The sequence below is a fragment of the Trifolium pratense genome, linkage group LG4, assembly GCF_020283565.1.
Source record: "Trifolium pratense cultivar HEN17-A07 linkage group LG4, ARS_RC_1.1, whole genome shotgun sequence".
NCBI lineage: Eukaryota > Viridiplantae > Streptophyta > Magnoliopsida > Fabales > Fabaceae > Trifolium > Trifolium pratense.
Window position 1 is genome coordinate 12,207,345 of NC_060062.1, and position 13,181 is coordinate 12,220,525.

Sequence of the window (13,181 nt, forward strand, 5' to 3'; positions counted from 1 at the left end):
AAAACAACTCTAAAGAATAACCCCGACAAATCATAAAGCACGGAACGCGCGACCCAGCACGGGTATGTTACTACTTAGACCAAGTGCAATGGGTATGTTGAATATGAATTCAACACATAAAATGTATGCAATGGGGTGTTGATAGTAGTGTTGAAGGTGAGTTGGAGGAGAGAGGAGATGAATGGATTCAACACAGTTGAAGGATGACAAGGGGGACCACGCGGCTTCAATTTTGTGGCTGAAATGAGGCGCGTGTAACGCACGCGCGCAGGAGGCAAGTGTGGCTGCTTGCACGCGGAGAGAGAAGAGGTGGGTGATAAGATTCAGCCACGTGGCTGACTGTGATTGGCTGGCTGGATTTTTATCCATTTAATACTTTGAACTCAATTATTTCGTTGCAAATTAATTTTTTATTTTTTCACCAAAATTCATGATTTTTTTTTGTCTATAAATAGAGACTTGGTTCATTTGATTTGGACACAGAAAAAAAATCGATTTTTTCACTATATTAATCTTATTATTATCTTTCTATTAGTGTTAATCTTGAAGTATTAGTCTTTTTTTTTTTTGTGAAATGGATCCCAATAATCATTTCAACAGCCAAAATTCTTCTAATTATCCCAACAATTATCAAAATCCCAACAATTCTTCTAATTTTTTGTGTGTTGTATTTTAAATTAAGTTAAGATGATTTATATCGTATAATTTCATTAAATAAATTTTGTTTTTATTATAAAAAACTAAAAAATAAATCATTAAGTGTTAATTATCTTAATTTAATTTTAATCGATAATTGTAATTTTATGTAATCATAAAAACAAAAATATATCTTTCATTCTAAGACCATGTACAATGGTAAACAAAATTCAATATCACTTTTTCACTTCCCAACACTCCACATCATTTTCTCTTTCTTCCACCTAATCATTCAACACACATTCAACTTTTACCCTCTCCAATAGTTTTTTCATTCAACACTCTACCCCACCACTTTCTCTATCCCACCACTTTTTATTTCATATTCTTATTTAAATTTAAATTTTTGTTTTTATGATTACATAAAATTACAATTATCGATTAAAATGAAATTAAGATAATTAACACTTAATGATTTATTTTTTAGTTTTTTATAATAAAGGGTCTTGCTAACGAGTGCCCCCGGGGCACTCTTTAAACATTCCATTGAAAGAAATTTTTTATTCAAAAAATTAAACACTCAAATTTCCAATGCGTTGACTTTACGCATTTTCATAAAAATTCTATAAAAAACTTACTATTTAAGGACTTAAAGAGTGCCCCGGGAGCACTATTTAGCATTTGCCTTTGAAATATTACTAAAATAAATAAGAACAAATTAGTAAATTTAATAGTACTAATAAATTTTATTATATTAGAAATAGGGGGCTCCCTAAAAATAGATACACAAAAATTAATTGTATTTGAAATTACAAATCATGCAACAACAAAAAAAAAACACATAAAAAGAATGCAAATAAATTTTGTACTATATTTCAATCCAAAATATATTGCTTCCAGAATATTGCAATTAAATACGCCAGCAAGAGAAATTTGATAACAAATCTATGATTACATATTCTTTCTTTCCTAACAAAAGTGAAATATGAGTATTAAAACATTCCAGTAAAAAGAAAAGAATAAAAAAAAGAAAAATAGAGTGAATTTAATTTGCAACACTTATAATAATACACATTTCTACAATAAGTTTTTTTTTATTACTATTGAAGTTTTCATTGTCGTAAACAAACAAATCTTCATTGAAGAATGAATTATACAAAATGAATTCTCTCCTTCAAAATAAATTTTCTCATACACATAAGCCATGAATTGAAAATTAAACTATCCATTTCAACCAATCGTTAGTTGGTTCAGTGGTGATTGACGCTGAACTTGATAGAGAAGATCACAACTGCGATCGGGAGAGAACTGAAACTATTGATGTCAGAACTGACCCTAACCATATTAGGCAGTCCGGATATTGGTGGTGAAAACAAACGATAGCAAAAATATATTCATTTCTAAGTTTCTTTTTTAAGCAATTTCTATAATAAGTTTTTTTTTTATTGACGGATTCTATAATAAGTTTTTTTTTTTTGATCAAACGGATTCTATAAGTTTTTTTTTTTATCCTTAACTAGTGTCCCAGAGCATGACCCATAAGTTAATAACAACAAAAAAACAACTTTTAAAACACAGAAGTGAGATTTCTGACATACACACCTAAAGCAGCGTACTCTTCAGACGCCATAACAAAAACCCGACACCGAATAAACTCTGGAAGAAACAACCAAAAACACGTTGCAAAGAAGAATCCAACGGTCAACGGCCCAGACACAAACCTCGGCAACCGCCACCTATCGGTAACAACCTTCTTCAAAACAATCTCCACCGTCAAACAAACTCCATGAAAAACAAAAAAACCAAACATCTTAAACGTTGGTTCCAATCTTCCCAAATAAAACAATATAAGCTCATGCATCAAACCAGAAACCACAAATGTTCCAAACACAGCTACTAGTGTGGCCCACTTAAGACCAACGAGATTCTTTGCTACTTTTAACGTTGGTTCATAAACTGTTGGTCTCATGATGCTTGTGACCATTAGGTTCCATCTTCTTCCCCAGAAATCTTGAAGTGATGTTGAGAGAATTGGATTGTTAAACTGTGGCTCTAATTCTAATCCCAAAATTGTTCTAGCCATTGTTGCAAAAATTACTAAGATTATCTCCAACATAAAATAGATTTGAAAACAATACATAACTAAGATAACTTTTGGGTGAATATTTTCACTGTAATCATAAATCTTAACCAAAATTCCCAAAAGAATAATCTTTATGGGATATTGAAGAAATGGGGTGTTACTATTTGTTTCAAAATTGGATCTTTTTGATCCATTTGTTAGATCTGGAATTGAGGTTTTATTAGTTTTACTATTTTGTTGGATCTTGATTGGAAGACAAGAAAGAACTATAAAACGTGGAAGAGAGATTGATGACTGAGAGGATAAAGGGCCTTTGTTGAAAGATAAGAGTAAGAGTTTGAAATTTGCAAGCCAAGCAAAGAAGAATCCTAAGGTACCTGTTAAATGTACAGAGGTAAAAGTGAGAGGAATGAAGAGATTGAGACAAATTATGGGAAGAAGACAGAGGAGTCTTTTTGTTCCTGGTTGGATAAATGTACGAATCCAATAAGAGTAGGTTAAGGATATGATAATTATGGGACAAATCTTGATCAAATTGAATATGTTACTTTCCATGGTTGTTCAATCTGTTTGATAGAGTAATGTTTGAGATAGTAAATGGAGGTTCATGGAAAATCGGAAATATATAAAGTTAGACACAAACTGTGGGGGTTGGCTTGCTTGACTTTGAACACTTCAAGTGGTGGCAAGGCAATGGCATTGACTTAAGAAAACTAACAGACCCATTAAGTTTTTTTCGTTACAATTTAAATGTACAAAGTGATTTTTATATTTAAATTTATTAAAACGTATACTAGATATATTTAGTATATTTAGATAAATTTTCAAGTGATTTTTAGTATATTTTTTTGTTACAATTTAAATTTACAAGTGATTTTTAGTATATTTAGATAAATTTTCCCAAATCAATTTAATAAAGTTAAATTGTAATCACCATTCACCATTGAATTAAACACACCTTTAAACAACCATACGTGTAACTATAAGGTTCTGGGTTTGATCACTGACTTAGACATTACTCGAGAGTAGGGACGGATCTAGAAATCAATCACACGGGGGGCCGAATTTCTTTTTTAACAATAAATAATAGAGTTAAATATATTTTTTATCCTTATAAAATAACGAGTTTTTATGTTTAGTCCTATTAAATTTTAACTTAAAATATCCTTTAAAATATTGCAGTTTGTTAAGAATAGTCCCCATTTTGAAATATTCTTACAAAAAATTGATACTTTTAGTCCTCAAAATAGTCCTATAAAATACAAATATGGACTAAAAGTAAATTTTTTGAAGGACAAAACTTAAAAACTCATAATTTTATAAAGACTAAAAATATATTTAACTCAAAATTATTAAATAAAATCACAATAATTTATTTAAGAGGTGTCATTAGCAACTATATGTATGTGGGAGGGGGGGTTGAAGCCCCTGCTTGCCCCCCCTTCAGTCCGTCCCTGCTCGAGAGATTAGTCTCTGTCATCGCAACAAGAGATTACACTCAATATGATAAATAAAGAAATGATTGGATATTTTGAGAGTATTCAAATTATATCCGTAACTAAAACAATTATTTATCATCTTATCGAATCTTTGATCACTTGATTAAAAAACCAATACATTTTACCACCGGAACAAATTCATTGATGATGATAATATATTTTTTTGAGTTACCATGTTATAAGTGTTCTTGACTGGGTTAAGACCCAATATACGCCAAACACTTTAGATCCAACCCAATGTTATTCCCCTGCGGAATTCTTCATACGCCAACAGCAACAGACATATGGTAACAACTACTGTACACTACCTTCTCTCTCTCTCTCTCTCTCTCATACAACTTGAAAATTGGAATGCTAACGTGTTTTGCAGGTATTTTCTCCACCGTGATTCACCATACCTGAACTTCATCTCCATGTAACTACCTCAAGTCTCGCCATAAGAATAATCTAGTTTTGTTCGCGGCAGAACAATAAGAATGATGTTTCCACCGCTGTTTAGCGGTAACTAAACTCCATCAACGAATCTTTATGGCACATATAAGATGAGTTGTTTCCTCCCAATCAATTTTGTTCATACACAAGAGTTAGAAATCAAATTTTTTTTTTGGTACATTATAGAAATCAAACTTCTAATCTATTAGTTAAAAGGCCAAAATTCATTGTTAGTATATATCACCTTTATCTTTATTTATCTATGATCAAATGCATGCAATAACCAAAATCATTATGAAAGCCGGTCAATCGTAATGCAGTATAAACCTATTGTAGTGTAAATATTTCACTACAACATAAGCTTATAAAATTCATACTAACAAAACCATTGTACAATATTTGTGTAATTTAGTTAGGCAACGACAATATGTCTATTGTGGGGGTTGTAGTCTTGTAGACTTGTAGGTATAGGTTGAACTCTCCTTGTGGTCAATATTGAAAAAAATTTATTTTGTTTTCTTTATTTGTAAATGATAATTATGGAGCACATGGCTAAGTATTTACTATTTAATACCATCTTCGTCCTGTATAATTGGCAATAATGTCTATTGTGGGGGGTTGTAGTCTTGTAGGTATATATAGTTTGAACTCTCCTTGTGGTCAATATTGAAATTTTTTTATTTTGTTTTCTTTATTTGTAAATGATAATTGTGGAGCACATGGCTAAGTATTTAATACCATCCTCGTCCTGTATAATTGGCAATAATGTCCAGAAATAATAATCACTTTAAATTTTAAATCGCTCCTTTGTTAATTTTATTTTTAATTTATTATTCTCCGCTTTATGTTTACGACAATTAAAATATACCAATGGTTAAAAACTTAAAATATTTTATTTGATTGTCGTAAACATAAAGCGCAGAATAATAAATTAAAAAATATATTATCATCATCAATGAATTTGTTCCGGTGGTAAAATGTATTAGTTTTTTAATCAAGTGATCAAAGGTTCGATAAGATGATAAATAAGTGTTTTAGTTATGGATAAAATTTAAATACTCTCAAAATATCCGATGATTTCTTTATTTATCATATTGAGTGTAATCTCTTGGTGCGATGGCAGAGACTAATCTCTCGAGTAATGTCTAAGTCAGGGATCAAATCCAGAATCTTATAGTTACACTAGAAGTTCGGTTGTTTAAAGGTGTGTTTAATTCAATGGTGAATGGTGATTACAATTTAACTTTATTAAATTGATTTGGGAAAATTTATCTAAATATACTAAAAATCACTTGTAAATTTAAATTGTAACCAAAAAATATACTAAAAATCACTTGAAAATTTATCTAAATATACTAAATATATCTAGTATACGTTTTAATAAATTTAAATATAAAAATCACTTTGTAAATTTAAATTGTAACCAAAAAAACTTAATGAGTCTGTTAGTTTTCTTAAGTCAATGCCATTGCCTTGCCACCACTTGAAGTGTTCAAAGTCAAGCAAGCCAACCCCCACAGTTTGTGTCTAACTTTATATATTTCCGATTTTCCAGAACCTCCATTTACTATCTCAAACATTACTCTATCAAACAGATTCAACAACCATGGAAAGTAACATATTCAATCTGATCAAGATTTGTCCCATAATTATCATATCCTTAACATACTGTTATTGGATTCGTACGTTTATCCAACCAGGAACAAAAAGACTCCTCTGTCTTCTTCCCATAATTTGTCTCAATCTCTTCATTCCTCTCACTTTTACCTCTGTACATTTAACAGGTACCTTAGGATTCTTCTTTGCTTGGCTTGCAAATTTCAAACTTTTACTCTTATCATTCAACAAAGGTCCTTTATCTTCCCATTCATCAATCTCTCTTCCACGTTTTATAGCTCTTTCTTGTCTTCCAATTAAGATCCAACAAAATAGTAAAACTAATAAAACCCCAAATCCAGATATAAAAAATGGATCAAAAGGATCCAATTTTGAAACAAGACCCACTTCAAAAACACCAAATAGTAACACCCCATTTCTTCAATATGCCATAAAGATTATTCTTTTGGGAATTTTGGTTAAGATTTATGATTACAGTGAAAATATTCACCCAAAAATTATATTAATTATGTACTGTTTTCATATCTATTTTATGTTGGAGATAATCTTAGTAATTTTTGCAACAATGGCTAGAACAATTTTGGGATTAGAATTAGAGCCACAGTTTAACAATCCAATTCTCTCAACATCACTTCAAGATTTCTGGGGAAGAAGATGGAACCTAATGGTCACAAGCATCATGAGACCAACAATTTATGAACCAACGTTAAAAGTAGCAAAGAATCTCGTTGGTCTTAAGTGGGCCACACTAGTAGCTGTGTTTGGAACATTTGTGGTTTCTGGTTTGATGCATGAGCTTATATTGTTTTATTTAGGGAGATTGGAACCAACGTTTAAGATGTTTGGTTTTTTTGTTTTTCATGGAGTTTGTTTGACGGTGGAGATTGGTTTGAAGAAGGTTGTTACCGATAGGTGGCAGTTGCCGAGGTTTGTGTCTGGGCCGTTGACAGTTGGATTTTTCTTTGCAACTTGTTTTTGGTTGTTTCTTCCTGAGTTTATAAGGTGTCGGGTTGATGCTATGACGTTTGAAGAGTATGCTGCTTTAGGTGTGTTTGTCAGAAATCTCACTTCTGCGTTATGATGAAAGTTATTTTTTGTTGTTATAACTTATTATAGAGAATTCACTTTTTGTTTTTTCATGTTTTACACTTTTACTATCATAATTCTTGTTAGGAAAGAAAGAATATGTAATCATAGATTTGTTATCAAATTTCTTGTATTTTCTGTGTTTAATTTTGCAATATTCTGAAAGTATTTATTGTAGTAAAATCATGCGACCAAACAGGGTCCGACCAAACAGTGTACTAACGTTAAAACTTAAAAGTAGCATCTTCAGTGGGCCGGTGGGCCCCACTAGTAGCTGTGTTTGTCAGAAATCTAACTTCTGTAAAATGAAAGTTGTTTTTTGTTTGTTTATTAGAAATTAGAAATGGATTTTTTTTTTTTTGAAATTTTTTAAATTAATTAGGAATGGATATTAGTATATAGTAAGTGTTGCAAATTAGAATTCACACTTTGTTTTTGTTTTTTTACTGGAATGTTTTATTATTAAGGATGGAATTTCTAGCCACTTATTCACTTTTATTTGGTTCGAAGGATAAAAGTGGGAGGAAAGAAAATTACGCATATTAATGAATGAATTTGGACTAAAGTTAGTCTAAGTTAATTCATTGGTTTGTATAATTTTTTTTCTTTTCATCGTACCAAACGGATCATAAGGGTGAAATTTCAACCACTAAGCTATCTAAAAAAAAAAAAACTAAGCACAAGGTACTTAAAAAAAATCATGTTATTTCAATTAACTTAACAGAACATGTCTACCAAGTACCAACATTATTATACTCGGAAGATCTCAGTTTTGTTGAATTTTGAAGTTAAACAAATTTAGTTTGATAGATCACACTATAATAAATAAAAACTTAAATGATACTACAATAGATGACTATTAACTGATACTATTAAAAAAAAAATTCTCATATAAAAAATTAGTCAACGAGGAAGCTTCCTAACTAATATTTCATCTCTTCTTATATATAAGAAAAATTATTTAAATCAAATATATCATCCACCATTCTCTTATATTTAGAATTCAAAATTAGTCAACGAGGAAGCTTCCTAACTAATATTTCATCTTTTCTTATATTTAGAATTCTCTTACATTTGGGGGGGGTGGATCAATGTTATTTAATTGTAGGAATATTTAATGTTTGTCTTCTTCCATTTAAGCCAACTAAGACTCACATGATATGGATTAAATTACACCATAAAGGTTACTTTTGTGGTACACAACAAACAAACCTTAGTCATATGTCAAAGTTTAGTCATTTTGATTTTGCAAAAGTAATGCCTATTTTATTGAGTTTTGTTTATTTTGAGTAAACAAATTAAACCTTGGTCAGTATATTGTTGATGCGGACAATTCTAATAGGTCCACAAATAGTATTTTAATATAAAAAAATTAATAAGCACTATTTGTAAACTTATCACAATTGTCCATATAAGCAAATGTACCGGTACACATTAAATAAAATGTGTACCAAAGAATTCACCTTTTAGATATAGGTATTACATAGAGATCTTTTATTAAAACAATCAATTGTTGTGTATGGTACAGTTGATGTTAAATATTTGGCCTATGCTTTGGCATTTGAATATATATTACCAGTTATTATTAAATTAATACACGTACATCATGGTAGATTTGAATCAAAGTGGATCCAAATGCCAATTAATTTCTAAGTTTGTGCAGTCAAGTGAGATTTTCACTCTATTTAAAGCTGCTTGCCTGTGTTGCAGTAGTGTACGTGACCGATCTTCACTTTTCTGGGAGGAATCGTCGTTGTCGTTTTGATTTTTGCGTGGAATCCTCTTTGACAAAGCTTTCCATTTTGATTCAAATACACAAGCTACAATGGCGAAGGAAAACACAACAAAAATATCAACAGGCAGTTCTAAAATCCTTAACAGACCAAATATAAAAAAGATATGACATGTAATTAAACACAGGAAAACAAAGATAGATGGATTATATAATATTACTAGGTATGGGCGTATGACTTCGGGGTGCAAAGGTGCAGAGAGAGATTAGGGCCTGTTTATAATGTAACAGTTACACATGAAAGGCTTCCTAAATTAGCAATCATGTATAATGCTTAACAGATCTAACACTCTGGCACACTAATCATAGAACACTACTGTCAAAATAAGAATAAAAATCAACACGGAATCATCATCTGATTCATCTCATTTGACAGCAATTACCCACAAGATTTTTTTTTGGTGAAGTACCCACAAGATTATTACAATTGGAAAATCCTTTCCACTTAATAAGTATTTATATTCATCAAACTAATTGCACTAAGCCACTTGTTAAACTCAATAATACACTAAGCCACTAGTCAAACTCATTGCATGTGGCGACTAGTCAACACATGAACGTCATACCATTTTAAGAGCAGGAAATCCAGAATGGATAAATAATTAGCTCCCTCTTTGTTTTCTAACTAGTCCTATTCTAAGTCTTATTGAATAGTGGAAGAAAAAGTAATTGGGTTATATGTTCATAGCTCCTAAACAGAACTGAGGTCCTTATCAGTAATAAATAGTTGGATTAGAATATTCTGCAATGATGCCTTCAGGGAATTGCAAAATATGCATCTAGACAGTATCGATAGGGGGAGGAGGGGAGAGATAAATATTTCGGCCCGTGTCTACATGGTAATGTAATATAGGTGCCAGTACTATGCCTAAATTGTGCAGAATAGGTTTCCCAGATTGAGCTGAGTCCCCATCCATCTCAGATGATGATATCAAGAAATAAATTTTGCAGAAATCTCTCAAATAAATTTGCTTTGTAGTAATCAGCCTGCACTCCATATGTCATCTAACCTCATCTTTTATGAGAATCAAACATATCGAATTAGACGGTCATTTTATCATAGAAAATGTGCTTTGTGGTTTATTATGACTAGCTAGTAGCTACCTTAACACCAATGACTACGTAATCCATATTCTTATCAAGTCCCTCAGGAGTCCCTCGATTGGGTTCATTTGTAACAAGAGTTACAAGACTGATACATATAATTTGTAAGCTCCAGGAGTTTTATCTTACAATAGTCTAACGGTAGTGTGGTTGAAGACCCACGTATGTCAGGCTATATACGTGTACTGACACAGCAAAATCCTAGCAGAATGACAACAAGCAGCTAAAAAACAGTAAACCCACATCTATATGAAGCTGAAAATCCTAGCTTCTTATTTCATAGCAAAATAGTGCATTGGAGCGTGGTTTTTTGGGTTGCGGTGGATTGAAACTCGCAGCCAAACACATACATATTACAGTAGAACCCCATCAAGAATATAGCACTCAAATGGACAAATATCACAGAGAAAGGAGAAATAATTAAAAATATATATATCAGATAAGCTACAATAACATAGACCCGTTTGGATTGACTTATTTTTGAGCTTATGCAATACAACTTATGCAAATAAATAAGCTTTTATGTATTATTCATAACCTTGTCAAGGTAGTTTATGAAAATACAATTTTCGCTAGTGGGAACTTATAAATTAACATAAAAGCTTATTTATTTGCATAAACTATTTTTCATAAGCTCAAAAATAAGTTAATTCAAACGGGCTCCATAAGCATATCAAGTTATCAACATTTTACTTTCTCCACTCAAGTTAGCTTGTTAGAATGGAAAAACAATCGGTAGTACGGTAGTACCTTCACTTCGGTTTGTAAAGCCACAAACAATGCATGCACAAATCCACGGCCTTCCAGCACGGGAAGCTTTTGCACCACCTTTAAGTTCACCGTTATGCTCCTTCAAACTAAACCAATGAAAATAAATACAAATCAAACATTAATTTCTTTAGCTCCAGATCTCAAATGGCATCATACATCAACAACATTGTAAAATAAAAGAGAAAAATAACAGCTTCATCAATAATGATAATTTAATTTTACAAAGCACAATCGGTTTCATATAATCACAAAAATGCAGCAACAACAACAACAAAAAGACGAAATTTCAACACGCAATTGAGAGTAGAAGATAATTGAAGTTACCGGCGAGGGAAATTGGTGGTGACGCCAACGTAGGTTTTGATTGGATGATTGGTGGAGAGAATGAGATAAACAGACCATGATTCTGATTTTGGTTTGTCGTTGATTTTTAATTCTGATTTTGTAGGAGACGAAGATAATTTAGGGTTTGGAATTGGGCGTTTGATGGAACGAAATGTTTGTGATAGCGTTTTCATCTTTTCAACTACTTTACCGTTGGACCGGTTCTTTGAATCCCCAACTAGCTGTTGAAATTGAAAGCAATAATTCTCAAAAATTATTTTAGTTTAAAGAAATAAATTTTTCTTCTTTAAAAAATTACCAAATTTTCATTTTTACCTCGATGAAAAAAAAAATGACACTTTTCGTCGAACAACTCTTTTTCAGGAATTAAAAATTGCTTTTATTTTGTTTCATGAACTAAAATAGGTTTTCACCCAATTTTTTATTACATATTATAGATAGAGGCATAGAGCTGTGAAATGGGTCGGCGCAACCCGATCCAGTTCGGTCTAGCCCGATGGACCAGTCAAAATAAATGGGTTAGACTGGCCCGGCCCAGTTATTATTGAGCTAACATTTATCAAGCTCGGCTCGGCCTTTGTGGACCAACTAGGCTAATGGGCCAGCTCGGCCGATTTCATTTTACTTTTTGTCCTTTTCTTTATATTCAATATTTTTTATATTATTTAGGTGTATTAATTCTTCATAATTATCAATTTTATTGAGATATTATTTAATGCAAGTGTAAATAATTTTTACATCAACACTAAATATCAATTAAACTCTAAGGGTTCGTTTGGTGCACAGGATAGGGAGACAGGATATGATAACACTATCCTATCCTATTTAAATTTGTTGTTTGGTGCACCAAAAGGAAAGGATAAATTAAACCTATTACTAATCCTATCATGTCAAACCTTTGTTATTCTAATCCTTAGTTTTAGGTGGGTTACCAACCTGATAGCACAAATTCACGCGGCTTAATTTTCTATTCCACAAAATACCTTCTTCGACTCCCACCGGTTGCAAACTGCATCCTCCTATTTTTTTTTTTATTTCACTCTCTTCTCTGCATCACCCTCTTTCTTTCCTAACCCTTCTTTCTTTTCTCTGTCTCCACCTTCTTTTCACGTAACAATCCAAGATTTATTTGTTTCTAATAATAATCGATTTGCTTATGTAAAGAATTCATGTGCTTCTAATCCCCAATTTTGCCATAATTTTGTTAATTTTGTTTTTCAGTTCCTAATTTTCTTCTTCTCTGTTGATTGAAAAAATTCACGTTTTTCAAATCATGAATAAATTGTATTAGTGTTCCTATTTCTTTGGCATATTGAAAAAAAAAATTGTGTTTGTTCCTAATAATTCTCTTTTTTATATTTAATTTTATAATGAATAATTCTTATTTATTGTTATTTTTTTAACAAATCTTATTTATTATTTCTGTTTTCTATGAAAAGTTAATTTTTTATTTATTACTTAGGTGTATTTATTTATTTCGTTAGGATAATTTGGTCATTTAAATATAATATATTTTTTTTGTTAAAAAAATATAATATATATTTTATCATGTCAATATCAAATGTGCACCAAACACATGATATGATAAATACTTATCCTATCACTATCCTATCATATTCTTATCCAGTTTCTTATCCTATCCTGTCTTTATGCTATCCTGCGCACCAAACGAGCTCTAATTTTAGGTAACTATACCCCTTTTATTAAGCTTACACATTTAAATATATTATTTATAATCATTTATCAATTAAATGATAATTTTTCATTGATATTATTTTTACAAAAATCACAAAAATGTGTTTTTATCAATTAAATG

General features: G+C 31.0%; 3 protein-coding genes across 3 annotated transcripts; 1 reads left to right on the top strand and 2 right to left on the bottom strand.

Moving 5' to 3' along the window:
* Positions 1–1,732: 1,732 nt before the first annotated feature.
* Positions 1,733–3,320, bottom strand: LOC123921949 (acyl-CoA--sterol O-acyltransferase 1-like). The gene is made up of 2 exons (XM_045974694.1): positions 2,180–3,320; positions 1,733–2,101 (listed from the first exon to the last, which is right to left on the bottom strand). The coding sequence occupies exon 1, from the start codon at positions 3,272–3,274 to the stop codon at positions 2,204–2,206; it is 1,071 nt and encodes a 356-aa protein (XP_045830650.1). The 5' UTR covers positions 3,275–3,320; the 3' UTR covers positions 1,733–2,101; positions 2,180–2,203.
* A 2,824-nt stretch (positions 3,321–6,144) lies between these two features.
* Positions 6,145–7,749, top strand: LOC123881956 (acyl-CoA--sterol O-acyltransferase 1-like). Its single transcript, XM_045930729.1, has one exon. It carries the CDS (start codon positions 6,257–6,259, stop codon positions 7,346–7,348), a length of 1,092 nt encoding a protein of 363 aa, XP_045786685.1. The 5' UTR covers positions 6,145–6,256; the 3' UTR covers positions 7,349–7,749.
* A 755-nt stretch (positions 7,750–8,504) lies between these two features.
* LOC123881957 (structure-specific endonuclease subunit slx1) lies at positions 8,505–11,585 on the bottom strand. The gene is made up of 3 exons (XM_045930731.1): positions 11,345–11,585; positions 11,000–11,106; positions 8,505–9,173 (listed from the first exon to the last, which is right to left on the bottom strand). Exons 1-3 carry the CDS (start codon positions 11,536–11,538, stop codon positions 8,974–8,976), a joined length of 501 nt encoding a protein of 166 aa, XP_045786687.1. The 5' UTR covers positions 11,539–11,585; the 3' UTR covers positions 8,505–8,973.
* Positions 11,586–13,181: the final 1,596 nt, after the last annotated feature.